General features: G+C 41.2%; 2 protein-coding genes across 3 annotated transcripts in view; one reads left to right on the top strand and one right to left on the bottom strand.

Annotated features, from left to right (window-relative positions):
* Window positions 1-24,593, bottom strand: part of CD96 (CD96 molecule) — an 88,635-nt gene that overhangs the window by 38,151 nt on the left and 25,891 nt on the right. For both annotated transcript variants that reach the window (XM_061134278.1, XM_061134277.1), the window contains exons 5-7: window positions 21,583-21,638; window positions 9,855-9,945; window positions 7,714-7,902 (exon numbers count right to left, since the gene is read on the bottom strand). In XM_061134278.1, the coding sequence (XP_060990261.1) occupies window positions 7,714-7,902; window positions 9,855-9,945; window positions 21,583-21,638 (336 nt within the window). The remainder of the gene's footprint in view (window positions 1-7,713; window positions 7,903-9,854; window positions 9,946-21,582; window positions 21,639-24,593) is intronic.
* ZBED2 (zinc finger BED-type containing 2) lies at window positions 14,626-15,937 on the top strand. Its single transcript, XM_061134280.1, has one exon. The coding sequence runs from the start codon at window positions 14,640-14,642 to the stop codon at window positions 15,291-15,293; it is 654 nt and encodes a 217-aa protein (XP_060990263.1). The 5' UTR covers window positions 14,626-14,639; the 3' UTR covers window positions 15,294-15,937.

Below are 24,593 nucleotides of genomic sequence, written 5' to 3'. Positions count from 1 at the left end.
ATTATTATTGATTAAACGTCATAAAAGTCATCGTTATTGCTTGCTACGGGCAAGGCAGTGGACTAAAGTGGTGAAAGGTAAGGACACAGGACTGTCTTTAAAGAGCATACAGCCTAGCATATAGGTAGGCAGCCAGGCAGCATGCTGAGTGCTACGATAACAGAAGGGCAGGATGCCAGGAGAATGCAAGAAGGGGCACCAGCCAACACTGAGAGGTCAGGGAACCTTCCACGTTTAACCAAGACCTGGTAAAACAATTGTAGCAGCAGTGTTTTGAGGCATTTGGCAAGTAACCATACAGTTTACAAATCCATAGACCCACAAAAGTATTTTTTATCACTAAGAGTAGAAACAATGATACAGCTCTCCAAAAGGACATGACATCAGTGGGCATAAGATTGATGGTATTATTGTGCTCTTACTAAAATTTCTATTTTTTTTCATAAGATTTTTATTTGGCTACACCTTTTTTTTTTCTCTCTCTCTCTTGTGTGTGTGGGTTGGGGGGGAGTTTCAGGGATGAAAGAGAGGCTGATATATGTTGCTTCACTTATCATTATACATTCATGTCAGTTCCTTAAAGTTCATTGTTGAACTGTAAAATAATTCTACCAGCAGTTTAAAACAATTTACAAATGTCAGAAGGACCTATTGACTTTAGGAATATGTGGATTAATACAATTAATATTTAATTATTAAATATAATTATTTAATTATATTTAATTTTATTTAAATAAAGTTATTTTTATTTAAGGCTAGGGGGTTTTGTGATTGTTCTATATATAATGGCATTGATCATAGTATTACATATTTGATGATCTGAATCAATTATTTGGACATTTAATTAGAAATGATATTATTGTTTCTATACTTTAAGGAAAGAGTATATATAATTTATGTCACTTGATAGCACATATCACATTGGAAGGAATTTGTTTTTGTAATCTAAAAGCATCTGTGCTTTATTTTTATTGGTAATTTGTTATTGCTGTTGACTATAGGTTGTGCTCACAGTTGGCTGTGACTTGCTATCATAAATGACCACTTGCTATTGAGCATTCTGAGGGGTGGTTGTAGGAAGAGCATGTGGATGTGTCAGCAGAGGGACCATCCTCTTCCTCCCATGCTATCAGGAGCAAGTCTGAGCCCCTCAGTGTGACACGCAAACCTGATTCTCAGTTAATCCCACATTAAATTTCCATCTTCATTTCCTGATGTTGCCCATTATCTTTTTTTTATGTTTTTATTTTTTTTAGTGTTATTATTATTTTTTTTCCATTTATTTTTATTAGTTGGAGGCTAATTACTTTACAATATTGTAGTGGTTTTTGCCATACATTGACATGAATCAGCCATGGATTTACATGTATTTCCCATCCCAATCCCCCCTCCTACCTCCCTCTCCACCCGATCCCTTTGGGTCTGTCCATCAGCAGATGAATGGATAAGGAAGCTGTGGTATATATACACCATGGAATATTACTCAGCCATTAAAAAGAATTCATTTGAATCAGTTCTAATGAGATGGATGAAACTGGAGCCCATTATACAGAGTGAAGTAAGCCAGAAAGATAAAGACCAATACAGTATACTAACGCATATGTATGGAATTTAGAAAGATGGTAATGATAACCCTATATGCAAAACAGAAAATGAGACACAGATGTACAGAACAGACTTTTGGACTCTGTGGGAGAAGGTGAGGGTGGGATGTTTCGAGAGAACAGCATCGAAACATGTATATTATCAAGGGTGAAACAGATCACCAGCCCAGGTTGGATGCATGAGACAAGTGCTCCGGCCTGGTGCACTGGGAAGACCCATTATCTTTTGCAAGTGTTAGCCGCTCAGTCATATCTGACTCTTTGCAACTGCATGCACTGTAGCCTGGCAGGCTCCTCTGTTCATAGATTTCTCCAGGTGAGAATATTGAAGTAGGTAGTCATTTCCTTCTCCAGGGGATTTTCCCGACCCAGGGATTGAACTTGGGTCTCCTGCATTGCAGGCAAATTCTTTACTGACTGAACCACCAGGGAATCTTTATCTTTTACATCTCTTTAAAATCATACCCTCAATCCAGCTCAATTTACCAAACATAATATGTTCTCCATGACTTTTTGATCTTTGTGCTTGCTGTTTCCTAAGGCTTTCCCATTCCAAACTTTCTACTATGTACCTCTCAAACTTGAAGAATCCTAGGGTTCTTTGTGATGTGCTCATAGAACTTAATGTTTACCCTAGCAAAGGCCTCATTACTTCATTGCTATGTCTCTCAAGAGAAGTAATTGTTTTGTTTCTCACTGTATTCCTGGTTCCTGGCACATGCAAGTGGATGAATATTCCCTCTTACCCCTGAATGAAAGAAGATCAATTTTAAATATGTATCTGACTGCTGCTGTGTCATACGCCTCATTTTCCAAACTGTTGGGCTGGCCAGAAAGTTCGTTTGGGTGTTTTTGGTAACACCTTAGAGAAATAGCAACCTTAATGAGCTGGAGCACGGGTATGGAAGAATAATGCACAGGTGTTTTTGTCTGTAGATTGATGAGAATAGAGACCGGCAAATTATGGCTAAGGTGAAATCCCACTCACTGTCTATATTTGCAAATAAAGTTTTACTGAAATACAGCCGTGCCCATTTGTTTATGTGTTGTCTATGGCTGCCTTTGTACTACAATAGCAGAGCTGAATAATTGGGATAGAGACCACACGGTCCACAAAACAACATAGTTACTATCTGGCGGGTTAAAAACACAAAATGTTTGCCAACTGGAGCAAAAGCTGTTGATAGGTTATGCTCAATCCTAGATTTCCAAATTGGGAAAGAAGCATTTAATTTTTGTTTGTTGACTATTTCTATTTTAAGATATTATATTGCCAGGTTTCATCACTAAATATCTTTGTAAGCTGCAGGGTCCTTAGCTTCACAGTACATTATGATGTTATTACTGCAAGATTTGCATTTTGAGATGAGCTCTTTGCTCTATGACAAAAATGACACACAGCTTTGCTAAGGCTATCAAGAGTTTCTAGTTTCAGACTGGCCTGTGAAGTAGAAATTCTGTCCTGGTAAAAACAAAACTAAGTGGGTATAAAAAGGAGGGGCTAAAACCTAACAAAGACAATTTATTTCCCAAAATCAAATGCAGAATTTAACAGGAACATGTCAGCCAGTTTTCAGACCATTACATTTACCATAATGTTGTAAAGGGCTGGGCTGCTGAACACATCATCCATTTCTGAGTGTATCCACTCTGCACAGGCCTGGCAGGGTGCTTAGGACCACCCTTGTGGGCAGCAGTGTCCATGTGTCTGTCCCACAAGGGCAGCAGGGTCAATTCTAGAGCTTCCTCAGAGTGCGACTCAGCCATTAGCTGGTTCACTCAGGAAAGGACTGAACCTCAGGGTTTGGGGATGTCCTTGCTTCTCAAAATGTGGTCCATAGTAACTTTTAGGATCTTATTAGAAATGCAGGCCCCTCCCAACCCTTCAATTTACTGAATCAGAATCTGCTTTTTAAGAAGATCATCAGGTGATCCGTATGTATAGTAAAGTCCTTTCTTGATATTTTCAACATCCTGGGATCAGTCACAGGTATGAGGGAAACCATGAAACCAGGAGAATTTGGCTGGCATATGTCACCTTCATATTCACTAGTCCTCTCATCCTGCTCTTGAGCTATCCCTTTTGAATCTTCTTTCCATATCCTCAAACACATATGGACACTCTCTTATACACAGTGAACCACTCATCAATCCTCTTGTGTCCCAAAGTTCTGGATCTCGGCTGTTATAGTTGGAAATCAATTTAATCAACAAATCTCTGTTGAGGCTGATGATAGCCAGAATATTATCCACCCTGGGGAGGTATCTGCACTTAACTTTTGAATTGAAACAATATAAGATAGTCTCTCTACTGCCCCAAAACAAAGTAACTCCTTGCATTTGCCAAAATGTTGATTCTGCAGCACTACAATATCAGACATTCTCATAGACTAGGTTGACATGTTAGAATATTTTTAGAAAGAGTCTTCTTTTTTTTTTTTTTAAACTACTGTTGAATCATGACAATTCTTTAGGCCCTGGTACTCAAATAGCTAACCGACAAGCCACCTGCACCTTGATCCCTTCCCCTTCCTGAGTTTTCTAGAGTAAGAACTGTTGAGCAGGTGAATGTCCTGGAAGACAGCGGTAGGTGGGGAAGGAAGCACCTCAGAGGGCTGTTGCCTTTTAGCCTTCTAACATTATTACTCTTTTCTGGGAACAAAAGAGCAAAAACTCCTCCCCCTGTCTCTCTAAATCTCCTTTCTGTTCTCTAATAGTCTCAGAATTTCTCTGTTTTAGCACTGAGAGACAGCTTTATTTCCTGTGTTTTCATCTCAGTATCTGCCTACAGAAGTAGTCTGACTCTTCCACACGGCAATGACCCTTGCACAAGGCATCAGAACTTTGCTCCAGACTTTGTGAAGCATCCAGCAGAACTACTGCAGGCAGAAAGCATGTTTGCAAGTAAATGTTTAAGAACTTATAGCAAATGGAAAATATGATATTGCAATGACAGTGTTTTGTGGAGCCTCAACTGTATCTTCTAAATCATTCATGAAGACAGATGTCAGAATATGAGCAGAATACAAGCTATAATTTTGGGAAACTGAACTGTTTAAGATTTATTGTCTTTAATATTTTATTGTAAAGGGTGAAAACTCATTTGACAATTTAAAATTAACCATCCGCTTAGAGCTTAAAATTATACTAGAGCCGGGCTATCCTGTAAAATTGAAATTATGGTGTGCTTTGACTACCAGAATCAGTGTTCTTCCTTATTGCCTTACAATATTCACTATTTTCTGATATTAAAGTCAAATACAGTTCAAGAGAACGAGAAGGCAAGCTTGGAAGAAAATATTTGCAAAAGACACAACTGATAAAGTGCAATTATCAAAATATTCAAAGAAATTCTTAAATCTCAACAATAAGAAAACAGATAACCTGATTTAAAAATGGGCCAGAGATGGACATCTCACCACAGAAAATATACATTTGGCAAATAAGCATATGAAAACGTGCTCCACATCATATATCATCAGAAAATGCAAATTGAAACAACAATGAAATATTGTTACACCTGTTAGAATGACTGAAATCTAGAATACTGACAATACAAAATGCTGGCAGGGATATGGAGCAGTAGGAGCTCTCCTTCATCACTGGTTGGTGGGTTTGCAAAATGATATAGTCAGTTTCGAAGGCAATTTGCTGATTTCTTATAAATCTAAACATACTCTTAAAATACAATCTAGCAATTGTGCTCCTTGGTATTTACTCAAAGGAGTTGCAAACACATTATCCACACAAACCTGCACATGAATGTTTATTGAAGCTTTACTTTTTAAAAAATTTTATTGGAGTATAGTTGATTTATAATGTTGTGTTAGTTTCAGGTGTATAGTAAAGTGAATGGCCTATATGGGAAAATAATATAAAGGCTTTATTTTTAATTGCCCAAACTCAGAAGCAAACAAGATATTCTTCAGTAGATGAATGGATATATAAACTGTGATATACTCATCAAAAGGAATACTGTTCAGTGCTAAAAAACTATCAAGCCACAAAAAGACATGGAGGGATCCTACATGCATATTATTAAGTGAAAGAAGTCTGTATTAGGACAGTGAAGACTGAGGGCTCTATGACACTATAATGATGCGTACATCATTTGTCCAAAGCCATAGGATGCACAACACCAGGAGGAAGCCCCAGAGTAAACTAAGGCCGTGGGGCACGTGTTTTCTGTTGGTGTAGCTTCATCAGTGGTGACAAAGGCACCATTCTGGTGGGTGATGTGGATGATTAGGGAGAAGATGCACGTGTGGGGAAGGGGTATATGAGGAATCTCTGTACCTGCCTCTTAATTTTGCTGTGACATTAAAACTGCTCTAAAAAATAGTCTTTAAACAATAACAAAAAACCAAGAAACAGTCTTAACATCATAAAATATTTTTTCAAATGTGATGCTTCCCTGGTGACTCAGTGGTAAAGAATCTGCCTGCCAATGCAGAAGATGTGGGTTCAATCCCTGGATCAGGAAGATCCCATGGAGAAGGAAATGGCAACCCACTCCAGTATTCTTGCCTGGGAAATCCCATGGACTGAGGAGCCTGGTGGGTGACAGTCAATGGGGTTGCCAAGAGTCAGACACAACTGAGCGGCTGAATAAGAACAACAAAATCTGTCTATGATGACTCTGGATTCTGCCAAAGCTACTGGGAAATCTACGTGAGCACCAGTTACCTTTACCCTCTTCCAAGACTGTAGCCCTAACCTTGTACAGTGTTCTGGAAAGGAGGAGCACTTACTTCTGAGGGAATTAGGTCAAGCTGATATGGATATTTCATGACCATTCCTGAATAATTAATTCAAAGTTCACAGAATGAGGTGAATGGGCAGGGATGCAGCAGCGATGCTACTGTCCTGGTGTCTGAATGGCACCTTTTCTGCAGGGTGGGGGTGGACTTACAGAGCCACATGCCCCACCCAAGGCTCACAGGAACCAGCCACTGGCATTGGTGTCAGGGTTGGGAGGGACCCAATATGCAGACTGTAGCCTTGAAACAGAGGAAATTTCTCCCTCATAAATTATTCTGGTTTTTATAAGTTATAGATTATAATATCTCTGAAAATAGGAAGGTGGTAATTGATGTCAGTGATTCTGCAGAGTTGTAATGATGACTTGCAATATTAAGTTTTATAGGTATTACTTTGTTGTTACATAAGAATAGCTGACAGTTGTCACTTCACACCTCAGTTTTTTATGGGCAATCTGTTGTCACTATATTTGTTGAGACATTTGTTCACATCTTTTTTGTAGTAAATCTTTATTATTTGATCTGGTTCAGAGTAATGGACTCTGGTTAATCAAATGTTGTAATAAGTAGAATGATCCCACATATCAACTTTGAAGTCATAAAAATCCTCTGTGTGAGATTCTGTGCTTCAAATCTAGGTATACTAAAATTGTGATATGGTATACATGGCTTTTCCAGGCTTTCTTGGTGGCAGGGTGGTAAAGAATCTGCCTACCAATGCAGGAGACACAAGGGGCGTGGATTCGATCCCTGGGTCGGGAAGATCCTCTGGAGAAGGAAATGGCAACCTGCTCCAGTATTCTTCCCTGTAAAATTCCGTGGACAGAGGAGCCTGGTAGGCTACAGTCTATGGGGTTGCAAAGAGTTGGACACGACTAAGCAAACACACATATACAACATGGCTTAGCCATTCCTAAGTATTAGAATTAAATATGCTATATATAAATGAATGCTTTTATAGACTCAGAAGTAATTTTAGGATTTTAAGAACTCTCTTGATTATCAATATATTAGTATTAAATTTCATCATATGGTAGATTAACAAAAATGCTAGTTAATTGAGTTATTATTAATTGAATCTGAACAAAAAGTTCACTGTATTCACCAGAAATTCTTGGAAACAGGAATTAGCTACTTTTTATTTGAAGAAATTCTTTTCAGGAGACTCCCTTTAGTCAAAAAATGTTTGATATTTTGAAATTGAATAATTTTGAATAGTGTAGAGAGAGTTTTCAGAGATTAAAATATCATGGAAACAATCAGTACTCTATTTGTTTTAGTTAGAAATGTTCTGAACTTATGGCAGTCTTGGCCACCCCCTTGTTGACCTCATTAAATAGATAACTCACCCAAGGAAAATGTGATCTTTTCAGATGAGCTATTCCACACTTTGTGTCCAGGGGCTGGAGACAGAGCCATACACCAGATGGTCAGGTTGTTTGAGTGGGCTGGTTTATTATCATATACACTTGTCAAAACAGACTTCAGTTCCCAAAATCCATCTTTGTCTTTTCTTTTTTCACTAGTGGTATACATTTCTATAAGACAGATAAGAACAAGGTTCGTCACCAACATTTCCCATATGAGCCGTAAAATGATGCCAAGGCATGGCTGGAGACAGTTCAGCTTACAGTGGTGTAGTCTAAATGTGGTCAAACTGAAGCTCTGTCCATTTGTTTGGCAGGCCTGGAATTAAACTGAACTGTTTTGTTCAAGCTCCTACATGGCATTGATCCATGGTCAAGGTATGGAATATATTGGTTAAAGGTATTCCTTTATTTATAACCATGGGGCTAGTGGGTTTGGGGGCAAGTTTTCTCAGCTCATCAGCATTGCTGATAACAGCGAGATTGATGATTTGTCCCTGGCCTGAGTGAGATCCTGGGAGGTCTCTTCTGTGGAGAGTGAGTAGTAGCAAGAATACACCTAAGTGACCAGAAAAATGTAAAACACCCTCAGCTGAGACTCCATTTTGGGTCCTCCACTTTGCGGTGCTGTGAATGGGTACACGGGCTGCATGGGGGCTCAATGGTAAAGAATGTGCCGGCAGTGCAGGAGACCGGGGTTCCATCCCTGGGTTTGGAAGATCCCCTGGAGAAGGGAATGGCCCCCATTCTGGTATTCCTGCCTGGAGAATTCCACGGACAGCGGAACCTGGCCAGCGGCGGTCCATGGTGTCCCGAAGAGTCAGACATGACCAAGTGACTAACACTTTCACTTCGCTTCCAAATGTGTACATGGGATCCATACCCTTACCTTAAGGATATGGTTGCTAGATTATATCCTTTTCCCGAAATAAGCTGTTATTATTTATAACACTGTGTGTTATTTACAACACTGTCATCTGGGGTCCTGTGAGTCTTCTTTAGAAACAAAATCCTGTCTAACTGCCACTGTTGGTACCACCTCCAAATAGCATACGTGGCGGCAGGACATGAATGCAGAACTCTCTGTCCCTGTGGGTCAGAGCTTTGTTTCACAGCTTCTTGACACTGAAGGTTCTAAATGCGAATTCTAAAGTCAGCGCTTGCCAAAGTAATAACTACATGCAGTTGTGTGCTGGTCAAACTCTGGCCACAGTGCCTGGCTTCATGGATGTAAGGATAATGACCCTTCTAACATATCTATGATGAACAAGTCTATAATGACCCTTAACAGATATTTGCAGGATAGCATCCTGTCATTATTGTGGGTGAACTGTTTTTAAAGTGATCCAGTAACAAAACCAGTAATTCAACATGAGTCAAGTGGATCAATAAAATCATTCATCAACAAAGACTTAAAACTTTATCAATTAAAGATAATACAGCAAGAAATATGTGACTGCTACTGCTGAAAATATATTGAGCTTTGAGAAAAAATGACTCTGGAGAAAGGAGAAGGGCCATTGTCCCAGGCAGGAGGTGGCCCAGATTGTCCCGGCAGCGTCTGTCGTGTTTGCCATGAAAACACGGCTCTGTCCATTCTCACCCGAGCTTGCCTCCCTGTGTGTCCTGCTCCAGGAACTTTTAATCCTCCTGATGAACATGTTCCTTGTCATGGAGCCAAGTTACTTACATACACTTCCTTCAATCCTCCACCCTCACCCTACCCAGATCCTTGCAAGAAAAAATAGAAATTATTTGCTTGTTGATTTAAGGTAGTGATGCTAAGTTAATTGGAACTAAATGACATGATTAATACATGTACGTTGAATTAAACTTACTTGCTCTCATAGGAGAGATCTGCATTTACCAACAGTTAAATAATAACAGTACTGTTCATATGTGAATGGACCAAGTCAACTGTATTTCTTGTATTCTGGGAAATACCTCCCTGCTCCTTGGAGGAGCCAGATGAGGTGTCAGAAAATGGCATTTGGTAGGCAAGATGATGTTTTCTTGGAATGAGAATTGTTCTTAAATGCCAAGATCAACTTGGGCAGTGGCAACTTCTATTGTTCTTTGTTTTCTTTTTTGCCAAACCCACTTCCATTGATTGATTTCCTTACCTTCTCTTTCAGCTTGAGGGAAGCTCCTCTGTATAAACCAGGTGAGGTTTGCTGTGGGAAATACATTCCTCAGCAAGCAGGTAAAAATTCTCTGGGGTTAGAGACAGAATATGGGAAGAATTATTTGCCAGTTCAGAAGAAACTGGTGCCCCATACATCTCCACCGGGCCTCAGATGAGGCAAATTGGCACAAAATTACTTTTTCCATTTTTATTAATTTCTTTCTTTATTTTTTGGTGGAACTCCCTGGACCAGGGGTTGAATCTGCACCCCCTGCAGTGAAAGCGTAAAGTCTTAACCACTGGACCATCAGGGAAGTCCTTTCCACTTTTAACAAGGCAGTGTTCACCTTTAAGAGGCTTCTTAAAATGTGAACTACAAATAGGCCATTGCCTATAGATATGTTACAAATTAACAGCTAGAATTCAAGGTCAATTTAAGAAGAATCTAGAACTAATGTTGCTAATCTGGATTCTCAGTTCTGGAAAAGGAAGATTACATCTCTACATAGGCAAAATAAAATAGGGTAAATGGAAACTAAAGAATAGGAAGAAGTTATAACAGGCAGAGGTCAGGGAAGAATATCCTGTCAGACCAAAAGCTAAAAGAGACCCAGACTTTTGTTGTTTTTGTTCCCCCAATAATGTAAAGTACTGTTAGCAGCAACAACTACAGAAACCATTTAAGATAAACATTTCACTTTTGACTTGTAAAGAGTTTACCTAATTAACTTTTTATCATCTTAACAATCCTATAGGCTAAGTAGGACCCACTTTATTACTGCCATTTGACAGATGGGGAAGTCAGGGCACAGAATCACTGAATGGTTAAAGAGAGTGGAATGTAGTTGATGGTAAAACTGGAGGTGTTACCTTAATCTCAGTAAAACATATTTCCTGGTAAAACACCTTGCATTAAAGTAAGAAGCAAGTAGAAGAGCAGGTAGCTTATGTTACAAAACCAGGGAGCTTAGCAGTAGGGTTAGTGTATTATTTTTTTTTCCTCCCAACACTGTGTTTGTGTCTGTGAGATGGTAGTTTCTTCAAGAGCCTGGTGAAAATATGCAGTAAGGTATTATCTGATCTTCATTATTTCATCTGAGACACTAGAAAATTATAATCCTTTTTATAGTTTTGTTTTCTAGTCAAGAGGTATGTGTATTTTACATGTGGCCAGCCCTAAGTTTTTAATTCTCAGATATTTCTCACAACTGATGAATATGCTAGTTAATTAGTAAAGAACTGTTACCTATATGTAATGCTTGGTGTGCTAATTCCCCTGCAGACTAGTTATGCCTGAAGAGTCTGATTTTGAGCAGAGCTGAGAAACCAAATCTAAGAATAATACTAAGTCCCATCTTTCTGGTGAGATCCCACCAAGGCACAGATGAACATCCCTCAGAACATCACTGTAAAACCCCCAAGGAAATACTGAGACTTTCAGAGGAGGTTATTTGTTGTACCCAAAATGGTAGATAGCAAACGCTGAAGCCCCAGATTTCTCATTAAGAACTCATTCAGTTCTTAATGGGGATGCAGGCACATGACAGGAATGCAGATCCATGAAATTCTGTCTCTTTCTGTCTTAAAAGCAAAAGCAGGTCTGCTGAAATATATTCTTATTAAGTAAAGGAAAGAGATTTCTGTTTATTTAATCCAACAAAATGCCAAGACTGATTTTATCTAGGTGATTTGTGTAGGATCTATAGTGAAAAAAAAAAGTTTAAAAAATGTGTAAAGCTTTGTATTAATGTCAATACCTTTAGCCCCTCTCATGATTCATTTTCTCTATGCTCATCTAATCTACCAAAAGATGACGATATGGTAATATCAGGAATGAGTAGGAGTTCCATTATTTTATAAAGGCAACTGGCTCACTGAAGAAATCTCTTGTTAACTCAATAAAAATATTAAGATTTAACACCTGTAAATTTTCTAAATTCAGATTTCATGGAATGATTCCGGTTTCAAATATTCTATACTATCTCCAGACAGTGTTCTAAGATTTTGTTTAGGAATATGGTTCTTGTCCTGAAACTCCTCTGGTCTCTAAAATTGAAAAATTTCAGGCTAAACTAGTTCACACTGAAGTCAAAAACATGTTATGAAATGTCAAGCATATGTGATTTTGCTGAGCAAGCCAAGTTGTATTTCTTTGTTAACTTTCAAAGGATTAAGAAGAAAAACATGTCAGATTTGAAAAAAAAAAAAATGAAATAATGTGAAAAAGAGTTTATGTGCACATGCATACAAACACATGCACACAAACACACACACACCTTTCTCTGCTGAGGAGTCAAAATCGTTCACTCCCTCAGTGTGAGTCTCTTTATGAAGTATTCACGAAACAAGCAAATTATTGGTTTCTCTAGCACATTATTCTAAGTACATATGGTATAAGTGAGTAATACCACAAAGAATTCTGTAGAAAGCGCCAAAAAGCATTTGGGGAGTTCTGTGGGAGTACAGAGAAGGATGAAATCTGGGAACAACTTGGCACATTTATTTTGTGGACAGGGAAGAGTCAGGCCTGGAACCTACAGGTGGAAAGTAGTGGGAAATTCACAAAAGATGGTTGATGAATTGGTTCATGGACTTGGGTGTGAGCTGGGGATGTTGGAAGCAGAGGTTGGAGCAAGATGAGATTGATGAGTCAGGAAAAATGAATCCAAATCTGGCTGTAACACTGATCATTCCCTTGTTTCCACAGATGAAATACTGAAATGGTGACCATTTGTAAAGGATCCCATATTCAGTTTAGTTAAGTTTGGACAGGACCTTTTCCAAAGGATTTTCCACAGAATCAGTTTGAAAATATTTAGCTTATTAGTCTGGAAAGAAAAATCCTTAAAAAAAAAGTTCCCCTATTTGTTTACCAACTCTTCATTTCTATTTGGAGTCTCTCTAGGCCCCACACATTTACTTTTCACTTGAAATTTAACTTTTAGTCTCTTCATGTTTTCTACTCTACCATTTCTGTATTTTCTTCCTGTAACTCAAGATTTCCCTCCCATGGATATCTGTAAAATGGGCTTGTCTCCTCTTAGTAGTTTTTCCTTCTAAAATCTATCTATCTGTAAATTTATATTTTTTGCTTAAGTTGTGATTATCCCTTTATTTCACTTCAACTGAAAGTAGAAACCAACAGATTTCAGCTTTTCCAATTCTAGTTACATAATATAATAGAAATCAACCCCAAATTTGCTATATTTCTCTAAATTGCAGGAGAAGGGTCCTTTTATTTAATCTTCCCTTTCTGCAAGTTCTCTGACTTTTCTACTGACTTTATTTATAATACCAATAGTTTCCAACCAACAATGGAGACTTCACGGCCTGACAACTGGACAAAATATTTGAAACCACAGGTATCCTCAAGGCATGTGGTTTCTTTGCCCATGTTTCACCCTCTTCCATCTTAAGTCTTCTTTGCTTGAGAGGCCAGATGATCTAGTCTTCTGGAAACAACTAAGACTTGTAGGTGCTTGATTTATTGTTTTACTTCACAACATTTGCCAGGGACAACTTTTTTTGGTGGTGGAAGGAGGAGGAGAAAAGGCCTGCATTTATTGCAGAAAAACCCTACAGGTAGGGTCACACCCATGTAGAAACAAGGCTTCCCTGGAAGTGGGAGGGAACAGGAAGTGGAGGTGCCCTCCTCCCCGCGGCAGCAGGCAGCTAACAACCTTCCCATGGGGTAGGAGCACTCCCTGCATCGGAGCCGTCAGAGCCCAGTCCCAAGCCTCGCTTGCCGGTAAGTACCCGCTTGGGGCTGGGTGGTGCTTCTGAATTGCTCAGGGTGGCAAAGCTTGATGGATAAGGTTCTCAATCATTTAAACAATGATCAGGTCAGACAGACAGGTCAGGCTCTTTTTAAAATGTACCATAACTTTCCATGTGTTAATTTATGCTTAAAATGGGGTCCCTACACCAGACATCTGGAGGAAGTTGCCATCAGCAAGATCTCATCCACTGTTGGCTTTGCAGGTGATGGTGCCGAGGAAGGTGGAGCGTGGTGAGCTGCTTGCTGAGGTCACCCCGCCACAACCAGGCTGTGGAGATGCGCTCCCCAGCCCTGTCCTCCAGGTATTCCAGCTCCTCCTGCTGAAAACAGCTGAGCCTGCTGTTCGGAGTTCTCAGAATCCCAGCCCCCGAGGAACTGACTTTACACTGGGAACTGCATTTCCCAGACCCTGGCAGGCTTTGTAGCTTCTGGACTTGCTTCTGCATCTGCTCAGAGGGACGGCGAGTCTCTCCTAGTTAGCATCAGCCTCTGTCCGCTTCTACCCACGCTGAGGGAGACCCCGTGAGGCCCTCGCCCTGGCCTCCTGGACAGCCTGAACCCTGGGGCTGCTCCTCCCGCCTCCGAAGTGCATCCGACAGGTCTCCGGGCGGACCGCAGCAGTGGGAGCAGCCAGGAGGAGTCAAGAGAACGCCCGAACTTCTGTGTTCGAAAGCGCCTGTGCTGCGGGTTGAGGGGCCGAACACTGAGCTCCCCAGGAGCCTTGCAATAATAATCGCTCCACCGAGCTGCCCGCCCCCTGGCCCGGCCCAGGAGGGATCAGCAGGCATCCGGGTCATGAGCGGAGGCGCAGGAGAGCCTCCAAGGCCACTGTGCTTGGCTCTGACTCACCCTGACTCCAGTGGAGCAGAAAGGAGGGAAGTCACACCACCGGGCGTGGCCGCCTGTGGCCGCTTCTGCAAACCCCGAGAGTCACCCAGGCCCTTCCCGAGCGCAGTTCAGCTCTAGAGACTTCTGGCTCAAGGAACGCTGTAGAGAGGGGACAGGATGAGGCGGGAAGAGGAGGACGAGGACGGAAACAGGGTGAAGGCCAAAGGGCACTTGGCGGAGAAGGAGGAGGCGGGGATCAGCGAGACGGGAGGGCCGGCCGGCCCCCTCGCCAGTGCCACGCCCGGCCCGCCGCCCCCCCACAAGGGCACTCGGTTTTCCGAGGCCTGGGAGTACTTCCACCTGGCCCCTGCCCGCGCCGGGCACCACCCCAACCAGTATGCCACCTGCCGCCTGTGTGGCAGGCAGGTGAGCCGGGGCCCGGGGGTTAACGTGGGCACCACGGCCCTCTGGAAGCATCTGAAGAGCATGCACAAGGACGAGCTGGAGAAGAGTGGCCACGGCCAGGCTGGGCAGCGTCCGGACCCCCGGGCTCCGGGGCCGCAGCTCCCCACGGGTATTGAGGGCGACTGGGCCCGGCTCCTGGAGCAGGTGGGGGCCCTGGCCTTGTGGGCCAGCCAGAGGGAAAAGGAGCTTCTGAGGAGGGAGCGCGCGGTGGAATGGCGGGAGCGCGCGGTGGAGAGGCGGGAGCGCGCCCTGGAGGAGGTGGAACGGGCCATCCTGGAGATGAGGCGGAAGGTGCGGGCCGAGAAGGAGGCCTGCCAGAGGGAGAAAGACCAGGCCGGGGCCGCTCACCCCTTCCATTTTGTTTAAACGGGGCTTGGGGGAAGTTTATTCTGAAAACACTGACTTTAGACCCACAGCAAAAATGTCCTTTTAGTTCCTGCTTAAATATACCGCAAAGTAGCTTGGTAGGATTTTAAGAGAAAGAATAGTATGGGTTAATCTTAGCAGGTCTGAATTGGCCAAATGCTTATCTAAGGTTCCTTAGAATAGCACTCACCAAAACTTTAAACTGTATTAACCATGGGTCTGTGAGTTATTTGGGGGCAGAATGCACCAGCCTGTCAGCCTCAGTGAGTGAAAATAATGGAATTTATGCCTAGTACTTGGTTTTGGTGGAGCTGAAGGTTTTGATGGTTGAGACTGGATGGGTGGCTGGAATATGCCTATGTGGCCAACTCATTCTGGAGACCCCATGATGAGCAGAGCTCAAGTTTCCTGGGACAGAAGTGTTTGCACACATTCTGGTGTTGATTAAAGAACTGGATGTAAAGCTGGTTCTGTGGGACCCAGCAGTGGAAGAAAAAAGAAACATGGGCCTGAGATCTCCAGACTCTTTCAATGTGTCTCTTTCTCCCATTATTGCAGTCTTATATTAAAGCTGTTTTATCAGAATAATCCATCTTAATCCTGTAAGTCTTTCCAGAAATCTAACAGATAAGTAATTAATGGATAATTAGCACCGAGAATTAAAGAATTTCCAACTCACTTGAATTAAACATTAAGAATAGAGCATATAAAAATTTGTTCATAAATATTTTAAAAACATAATTCGATTTCATATTAAGCTTTGTTGAAGGAGGAATTTGTGAGGAGGAGGTGAAAGAAACTCAGAAAGAAAAAGAAAAAGGTGGAGAGATGGGCTATATAAGGAGAAAGAAAGAAGAGAGGCAGAAAACTGAAAAAGGGACAGAGAAGTAATGTGAAGATGAGAAAGACAGCTCCCCAGAGAAATTTCACCATGGAAAGGTAAGAGACCTTGACTGTCTGGGAGAATGAAGGACAGAGAACATTTTCTTCACTTCTGAGGTCAGTTTTAATGAGTAAAGTTGCTTTTGTTTTGTATCCACAGACCACACAGACCACTCATTCATTTAAGCAGTAGGTTTCAGATTATATTATACACTTCGGATTATTGGCATTACAGCTACATGCCAGTGCTTTGTTCTCCAATTTTTAAAAAGCTGTTCATCTTTAAGTATTCAGAGCTGCTTTGAAAAAAAGGAATCCAGCAGTCCATAAGGAAAAGGTAAATTCCCTGGGCTGCTGAGAACATGTTTAAAATGTTAACACGGGATTTGAATAAGATCAAACTGGAAGCCACTCTGGCCTTTGTGCTGGAGCTGACTTATTTTGGATGACTCCTATTAAACTTTGTTATTTGCATTTAAAACTGAGTTGGGAGTGGGAAGGAGGGTATGGTGAGAGATGCAGAAGGCAAGTGGAGACTACGCCAGTGTCTCATCTTGCAGAGAGCGCGAGTGCTTTCAGTCACTCATCTCCCTAAGCAGACAGGATGTTGGTGTAATAGTGGCATCTTGCCTCATTCGGTCCTCACCTCTGTGGCTCCTTTCTCCTGCTTGTTCTTAGACTTGTCAGCGGCTAACAGCCATATCTGTCTTCCTTGTGAGCTGTTTGTGGAAAAGACACAAGTCCAAACACCAGACTTGTGAAAAACCCACACTGCATTATAGTCTTGTAATTCCCTCTTTTTCTAGAAATGTGCCTCATATTAAAGCTTTCACTTCCCTTGTGTTTTCCCCCCAAAAAGTGTGTTGCCCCTTTGAGGATCCTCTCCACCTGTGGTAAAAGCCCAGGGCTCACTGCTGCAAATGATGGTGGCAGCTCTGCTGGTCATCACCTGGCTGGAGATATGGACTCAGGAGCCTTATAATGCCACAAAGATGCTAGGAGGAAAAAAGAGGCTGCAATATCTAAAACACACATACATGAGGAATGGAGTTTAAGAAGGTAAAAAAATCCACAGAAACTCAAATTTTATAAAACCAAAATTAAATTAACATGAACAGTCAAATTCTGTAAATAGCTAATGGAGCTCTCCTGCTAAACTCCGATGTTTGGTTTTAAGATTACAGTGTCTTTTTTCCATGAGTCTTATTATTTTAACCTCTCTTTCCTTTTTAGGCATTTTAATCCCATTTGCTTTTGCTTCCTGTTTCATGTGAAGTAGTTTTTGTTTGTTTTCTAGTTTTTTCCCTAAATTTTATAAAACATAATAGAGAATGAGAAGGAGAGGACCCCATGGAGATGATCAAGTAAAAGCACAGGCAGAAAAAAGAGACCCATGTGGAAAGAGACATCGTGGAAAGACTGCCCTATTGAGTAAACTAGAGTTTTCCTGTATCTCTCCTGTATCTTCTTTTGCTGCATTATCAGAGTGGATATAGAGGGCTGTGAGCTGTGTTGACAGGCTCTTTGGCCCAGTATCTTTTGCTCCAGAGCAAAGCTCTGCTTACATGTGTGGGGGTGGGTGGGGGAAGGTGTTGAAGTTTAGGCTAAAGACTCTCTTTCCATGGAGCTGTGGCGGCAAGGCTGTGTGCAGTGTTGGGGACCCTGGCGAAGCTGAGCCCTTGGAAACACGACATCCATAGGCGATGTGACAATCTCACTGTCACTCTCTAGCATGTCTCAGCCTGAAAGGCTTCAGTGTTAGACTAATCAGGGGGCTTTTCTCTTCTACAGGAAAACTAAATTAACCATACACTTTGTAACTTTAACTGGTGACACTGGAAGACACAGTTCAAACCCCTGTTGCTCTAACACAGGGCTGCTGGTGTCGTGAATGTGTAGTACTTAGTAAGGCATTCCATAGGTGCATGATAATCTCTAAGAGATGAAGGAATGGGGATAGAAATTACCATTGCTGAGCGCTTGTGGTTGCCAGATGGCAGATACTTTGCATGTGGTTCTCTCATTTGGTCATCAGGTCACCATTGTCAGGTTGGGATCATTGTCCCTGTTCACTGATGAGGAGCCTCAGAATCTGAGGTCTAAGGCCTGGAATTAATACTGATGAAGGAGAATTGAGACCAAGATCTATCAAATTCCACAACCTATATTCTGCCATTTCATTATTCCCCACTGTCTCTGAGAATCAGTCACACAGTAGATTTATGAATATACATGCAGAGGAAAGAATAAGTGAAAGAGAGTGAGTACATGATAAATAGTGGCAGGGAAAACAGACATTTCTGAGACACTGACTCTGTGCTATTTACTCGTTACTGTGGATAAATCTAATGTACCTAAGAACCCAGCATAATATTTATTATGATCCTGGCTTTAGAAATGAGTTAGTTGAGACACATAGAGCTTAACTACTTGATGAGGCTATCTTGCTGGTAAGTGGTCGAATCAGGATTTGACCTCATTTCTATTGGCCCCTGAAGCATGATCTCCTTGCTATGTGGTCCTGCCTGGGTATGGACATGCTAAATTCTCATCCTAGTTCTGCCTTTTGTTAGTGGCTTAGCCAGTGGTTTAGACTCTTCAGGTCCCAGTTTCTTGTCTGTGATTTGACAGATCTCTACCTATTTCAGAGGCTTACTGGGAGTATCACGTGGTAAAAGTATGTGAAAGGACTTTGAAGAGTTAATATGCTATTTAAAATACAATGGAGATTATAAGAATATCAGAGTGAGAAATTACTAATGTTTGGCAAAGTCTTAAAAGATCCATAGACAAGCTGTGTCCTGCAGCTGATTATGTGGAGTTGTGAGAGATTATTCACTAATTCCCCAGGAAGGAACATTCTCTGGTTTTTCTAGTTAGTACCCAGAGAACTATGGGTACAGAAGAGAAAATCTGATGACACATAAGACAAAGTCCTTTTCTTAAAAACTGAAATTCTTGGATCCAATCTTGTGATTGGAAAGTTGGGAAAGTTGGTGTAGGAAATGAATTAGAACAATACATGGACTGAGTCCACATTACCTGTAAACATTGGCTCAAGAAACTACAGAAAAATCCTCATAAGAAACAAAAACACCTACAAAACATTATATCATGAGATTGTGTCTTTTATTTAAACTACTGAAATGAAGTACTTGAAAATTAATTGTGGCAGAACCAAAAAAATGGAAACCTTTTCTATGCACTCAGGATTACAATAACAATCTAAGAGATCCATCCATAAAATCAACAAAAGGTATAAAGGCTTGGATAATACACTCATCTAAAATCATACCACAGAGCCTGAGTTATGATTTGTATGCAATGTCAAATTACATGATTGATATTAGTGAAAATATGACAAGATATCATAAGTTATTTAATGTTCTTGGGGCTAGAAGAAACCAGGAGTATAATTTTCTCTAATCCCATTTAATAGGACATGTTTGAAAATTAATGGTTTTGAAAAGTTCGAATGAAGTCATAATGTCACAAGACAGTTGAGTAACAAAACATAATAGTCAATGAAAATGCTTACTAAGCACTTTATATCAAACAATGAACTAAGAACTTTCCACACATTATTTTGTTCAATTCTTAAAAACAACATGCTGTTAAGACACTTCAGTCGTGTCCAACTCATTGTGACCCTATGGACTGTAGCCCGCCAGGTTCTTCTGTTCGTGGGATTCTCCAGGCAAGAATGCTGAAGTGGGTTGCCATTCCCTTCTTCAGGGGACCTTCCTGACCCAGGGATCAAACCCACGTCTCCCGCATCTCCTGCATTAACACTCAGGTTCTTCACCACTAATGCCACCTGGGAAGCCATCTTAAAAACAACAACAATATGCACAAACTCTCCTCATCCCCTTCATATAGACGGGAAACCTGACTACAAAGATGTAATAATTAATTAGCACAAGGTCACAGCCAACAGGAGGAAGAGCTGAGAAGTGAGACCAGATCCCAGGCTGGGAACTGCTACAAGAAATTAAAGTCAGATTCCAATTTCCTTTTCCTCCTGCCCTTCCTATATTGCCTAAGAAACAGCCAGAATTCTGAAAAAGTTCAGATGGGCACATTTCCTCTTGTCACTTAAAAATAAAAACACTGGGAAAGCTGGTATAGGAAATGAATTAGAACAAATTAAATGTCAGCTGAGCAAAACCTCATTCTCACACCAGCATTCACACTGCTTTCCACCCTACTGTTCCTTCACTATCTACTTCAGTTTTTAGTCAACAGAAATTTAAACAACTGATACAATTTTTCCAGGAAATTTAAGGACTAAGGATCACAAGATCATACGTTCTGACAGCCCGAAGGCAGACAATAAGGATTCCCTTTTGGTTTCTAGAATCAACTTCAGTTCAGTTCAGTTTAGTCACTCAGTCATGTCCGACTCTTTGCGACCCCATGAACCGCAGCACGCCAGGCCTCCCTGTCCATTACCAACTCCTGGAGTTTACCCAGACTCATGTCCATTGAGTCAGTGATGCCATCCACCTATCCCATCCTCTGTCGTCCCCTTCTCCTCCTGCCCTCAATCTTTCCCAGCATCAGGGTCTTTTCAAATGAGTCAGTTCTTCACATCAGGTGGCCAAAGTATTACAGTTTCAGCTTCAGTATCAGTCCTTCCAATGAATATTCAGGACTGATTCCCTTTAGGATGGACTGGTTGGATCTCCTTGCAGCCAAGGGACTCTCATGAGTCTTCTCCAACTCCACAGTTCAAAAGCATCAATTCTTCAGTGTTCAGCTTTCTTTATAGTTCAACTCTCACATCCATACATGACCACTGGAAAAACCATAGCCTTGACTACACGGACCTTTGTTTGCAAAGTAATGTCTCTGCCTTTTAACATGCTATCTAGCTTGATCATAACTTTCCTTCCAAGGAGTAAACATCTTTAATTTCATTGCTGCAATCACCATCTGCAGTGATTTTGGAGCCCAGAAAAATAAAGCCTGTCACTGTTTCCACTGTTTCCCCATTTATTTGCCATGAAGGGATGGGACCAGATGCCATGATCTTAATTTTCTGAATGTTGAGTTTTAAGCCAACTTTTTCACTCTCCTTTCACTTTCATCAAGAGGCTCTTTAGTTCTTCTTCACTTTCTGCCATAAGGGTGGTGTCATCTGCATATCTGAGGTTATTGATATTTCTCCTGGCAATCTTGATTCCAGCTTGTGCTTCTTCCAGTCCAACATTTCTCATGATGTACTCTGCATATAAGTTAAATAAGCAGGGCGACAATATACAGCCTTGACGAATCAACTTACCTTTATTCCTATCAGAAATTAATTGGATTAAGGTCCTTTGAGAAAATATTCTGAGCAATGAGGCAAATGAACACACCTTGACATATTATATGGTCAATTTTCAAAGGCTTTAATGTGACTCACCTCTCCAATGACATCCATGGAATTATTTTCCACAATAATGGGGATTTCCGGCTTAGCTTAAAGACAAATAAAACAGTTAGTGGTCCTGAATGATACCCTGCCTGGTCACTAGTGTGTGTGTGTGTGTGTGTGTGTGTGTGTGTGCGCGTGCACATGTGTGCACACGTGTGAAAAATTCATAACTCATCAGATATTTATTAAACTCCCACTGTGTTCCAGCAGTATATTAGATGTCAAGGAAACAAAGGTGGACACATCATATTCATCATCCTTGAGAAATTTACATTTACATGGAAAATACACGTGCAAAAACTAGAAATTAGAATTGATATAAGAACTGTTATTAGGGACACGTAGGATTTGAAGGAAGCTTTTAGGAGAAGCTTTCTAAGCCAACCTTGGGGAATAAGAGGAGGCTTTTGGAAATGGGGACAACTGATGCTTCAAAGATGATTACGGGTGAGTCAGGTGAAAAGGGCCTTCCCAGGTGGCTTAGTGGTTAAAGAATCCGCCTGCCGATGCAGGAGATGAGGGTTTGATCCCTGAGTCAGGAAGACTTCCTGGAGAAGGAAATGGCAATGCACTCCAGTATTCTTGCCTGGGAAATCCCACGGACAGAGGAACCTGGTGGGCTACAGCCCATGGGGTTGCAAAACGGTTGGGCATAACTTAGCAACTAAACAGCAACAGGAGGAGCAGGTGAAAGTAGCAATGTGAGGGAGGGGAGGGGGCAGGCAGTGGGCAGAGAAGAGAGGAACAGTCTCTGTGCCCACAGGTCTAGAAATAAAGCATAAGTTAAGGCCCCTGAAGGGAGCTGGAAAAACACCTGGTTCTTATTTAGTTGCTTGGCATCAGAAGAGATCACAGAATCATTTCAGTGATTTTGTTGTCCTGCTAAACTGTAAGTTCTTAAAGCCAGAATGCTCTATTCATCTCTCCATCTCTAGCATTGATAGTGCCCAGCATAAAATAGACATTGAGAACATCATGCTGAACTGAAGTAGCCTCAAGCTAAGTTGAGTATAACAGACAAAGCCCTCTATGAACCAGGGGATAAAATATTAAGGCCCTTGTCACAGGTACCATCAGTGTCTGCTGCATCCACTTAGCCTCAGCTGCATCCATGCAGCCTCTTGCTGGGCACACCTGACTCTCTCCTGAAGATTTACTGAGGTTATGGACACACACTCAGTCCACAAACAGGGCAGACTGGAAGTCCCAGAGGGTTAATGGTGGTAACAGGTGGATAATGCCCCAGCTTCCTCGCCTTTGTCACGGGTAACTCTGATGCGTGTTCTTCCACGATTTCCCCGTGGGAGTGAGCTCTAAGCCCACATCGCTAACTGGCTTGATCATGTACATTTTATTATCTTCCTTCTCTTCCTTGACATATTTTTCCCACTCCTATATTTCCTAGGATTATCTCTCAAGTAAATGAATGCAAATTCTTGTCTCAGAGTTTTCTTTCAGGAGAACCCAAACCAAGACACAATAGTAACGGGAGGGGGCCTTTTTCTGACCTCTTATTAGCAACAAATGCTGGTAGAATGAAGGGCCTGAAAGCAGGAACAAGTATACCAAAAGTTGCAGGGGTGATAGATAGAGACAGATTATTTGGGGGGAATCAAGACTGTGGGAGAACAAGCTTGTGATGGCAGGGGACTCCCCATAAGGAAAGTCAAGTCATAGGAGACTAGTGCGGGGGATCCAGGAAGTGGCAGGGGGAAGCTTCCGGTTTATGGTCTGGTAGAGGACAAAGGTGTTCAGGAAGAAGAAATAAACTGGATGAAGGGCATGTAGAATGGCTCAGTGACACATATGAGTATTTATTTCAAGGTTTTCATGTTTTTAGTTTTGGCTCATTCTATTTGAGGAATCACCTGGGGATGCAGAGTGGGTCCTGAATAAGATACGCAGTATAAGTCTGTGGCAGGATCACTATGATATACACTCAGGTGACACCCCAAATAGATTAAAGATTGGATAAGACTGTCCAAATACAATCTGGCCCATTTGCTAAAGGAGAAAATCAGAAAGCAGAAAGTCTAGTTATTTGAACAAATAGGCAGTGTCTTGTATTTTTAAGCATCCACTGAAAGGAGTTCAAAGAAGAAGCAAACAAAAATATAGAGGCAGAGAGATGTAGCGGGGCATGAGGATGAGATGGAAAAGAGTGGAAAGCACTCTAGACCAAGATGAAGATACTTTAATGCAGCGAAGAGATACGGGACATGGTTTAAATGTTGACAAGGCAATTAGATCGAGTTGTGGTACAAAAACCCTAGGTCAAATGGGACACAGTTTGCCTAACACAGAATTATTTCTTTTCACATCCTGGATGACTGCCTCCATCAATTTGCCAATAGGGAGGCCAGACTATCTAGGCCCCATAAGGAACCTGATCACGGGGGCAATTGATTCTTCCCTAACCCATCCCAGAGAAGAGACAGAGAAAGATGGGCAGAAGGAAGGAGCGAGGGAAGGAAGGCAAGAGAGAGTCAAAGAAAGACATACAGGAGGCGCTATCAGCAAGAGACTTCAAACTAAATACATTCTGGCTGCAGCTATTTCCTTATTTATGAACTAAAGGGTTGCAATTCCTTTAAAATACTGGATTGTGTGATTGCTAGTAATAATTCAATAAGATTCTAGATAAAAACAAAAATTTTTCACTTATCCTATCATTCAGTTAACTGAGAAAAAAATCTACCAGTCCATGCTCTTTTTTTTTGTTTTTTTTTTTTTCCAGTCCATGCTCTTAGGTTTTGTGAATTATTTTCTCTTTTACCTCATTTTCAAAAACAATGAATTGCTCATCTACATCACTGCTTTCCTCTTGGCCTTCATTTAAAAATGATGTTTTAATAAAAATTAAATTCAAAAAATAAAAATAACAGAAAAATGATGTTTTGAAAAACACAGTTCTTGGTCACAAAAGTGAAAAATATCTAAAGCCAACAAGTTTCTATTCATTAATATTTCCTTGCCTCACTGAACAAAACAGAATTTTC

The sequence above is a fragment of the Dama dama genome, chromosome 31 (genome assembly GCF_033118175.1).
Source record: "Dama dama isolate Ldn47 chromosome 31, ASM3311817v1, whole genome shotgun sequence".
Classification (NCBI taxonomy): domain Eukaryota; kingdom Metazoa; phylum Chordata; class Mammalia; order Artiodactyla; family Cervidae; genus Dama; species Dama dama.
Note: the sequence above shows the minus strand (reverse complement) of the source record. Positions and strands in the feature narration are given on the sequence as shown.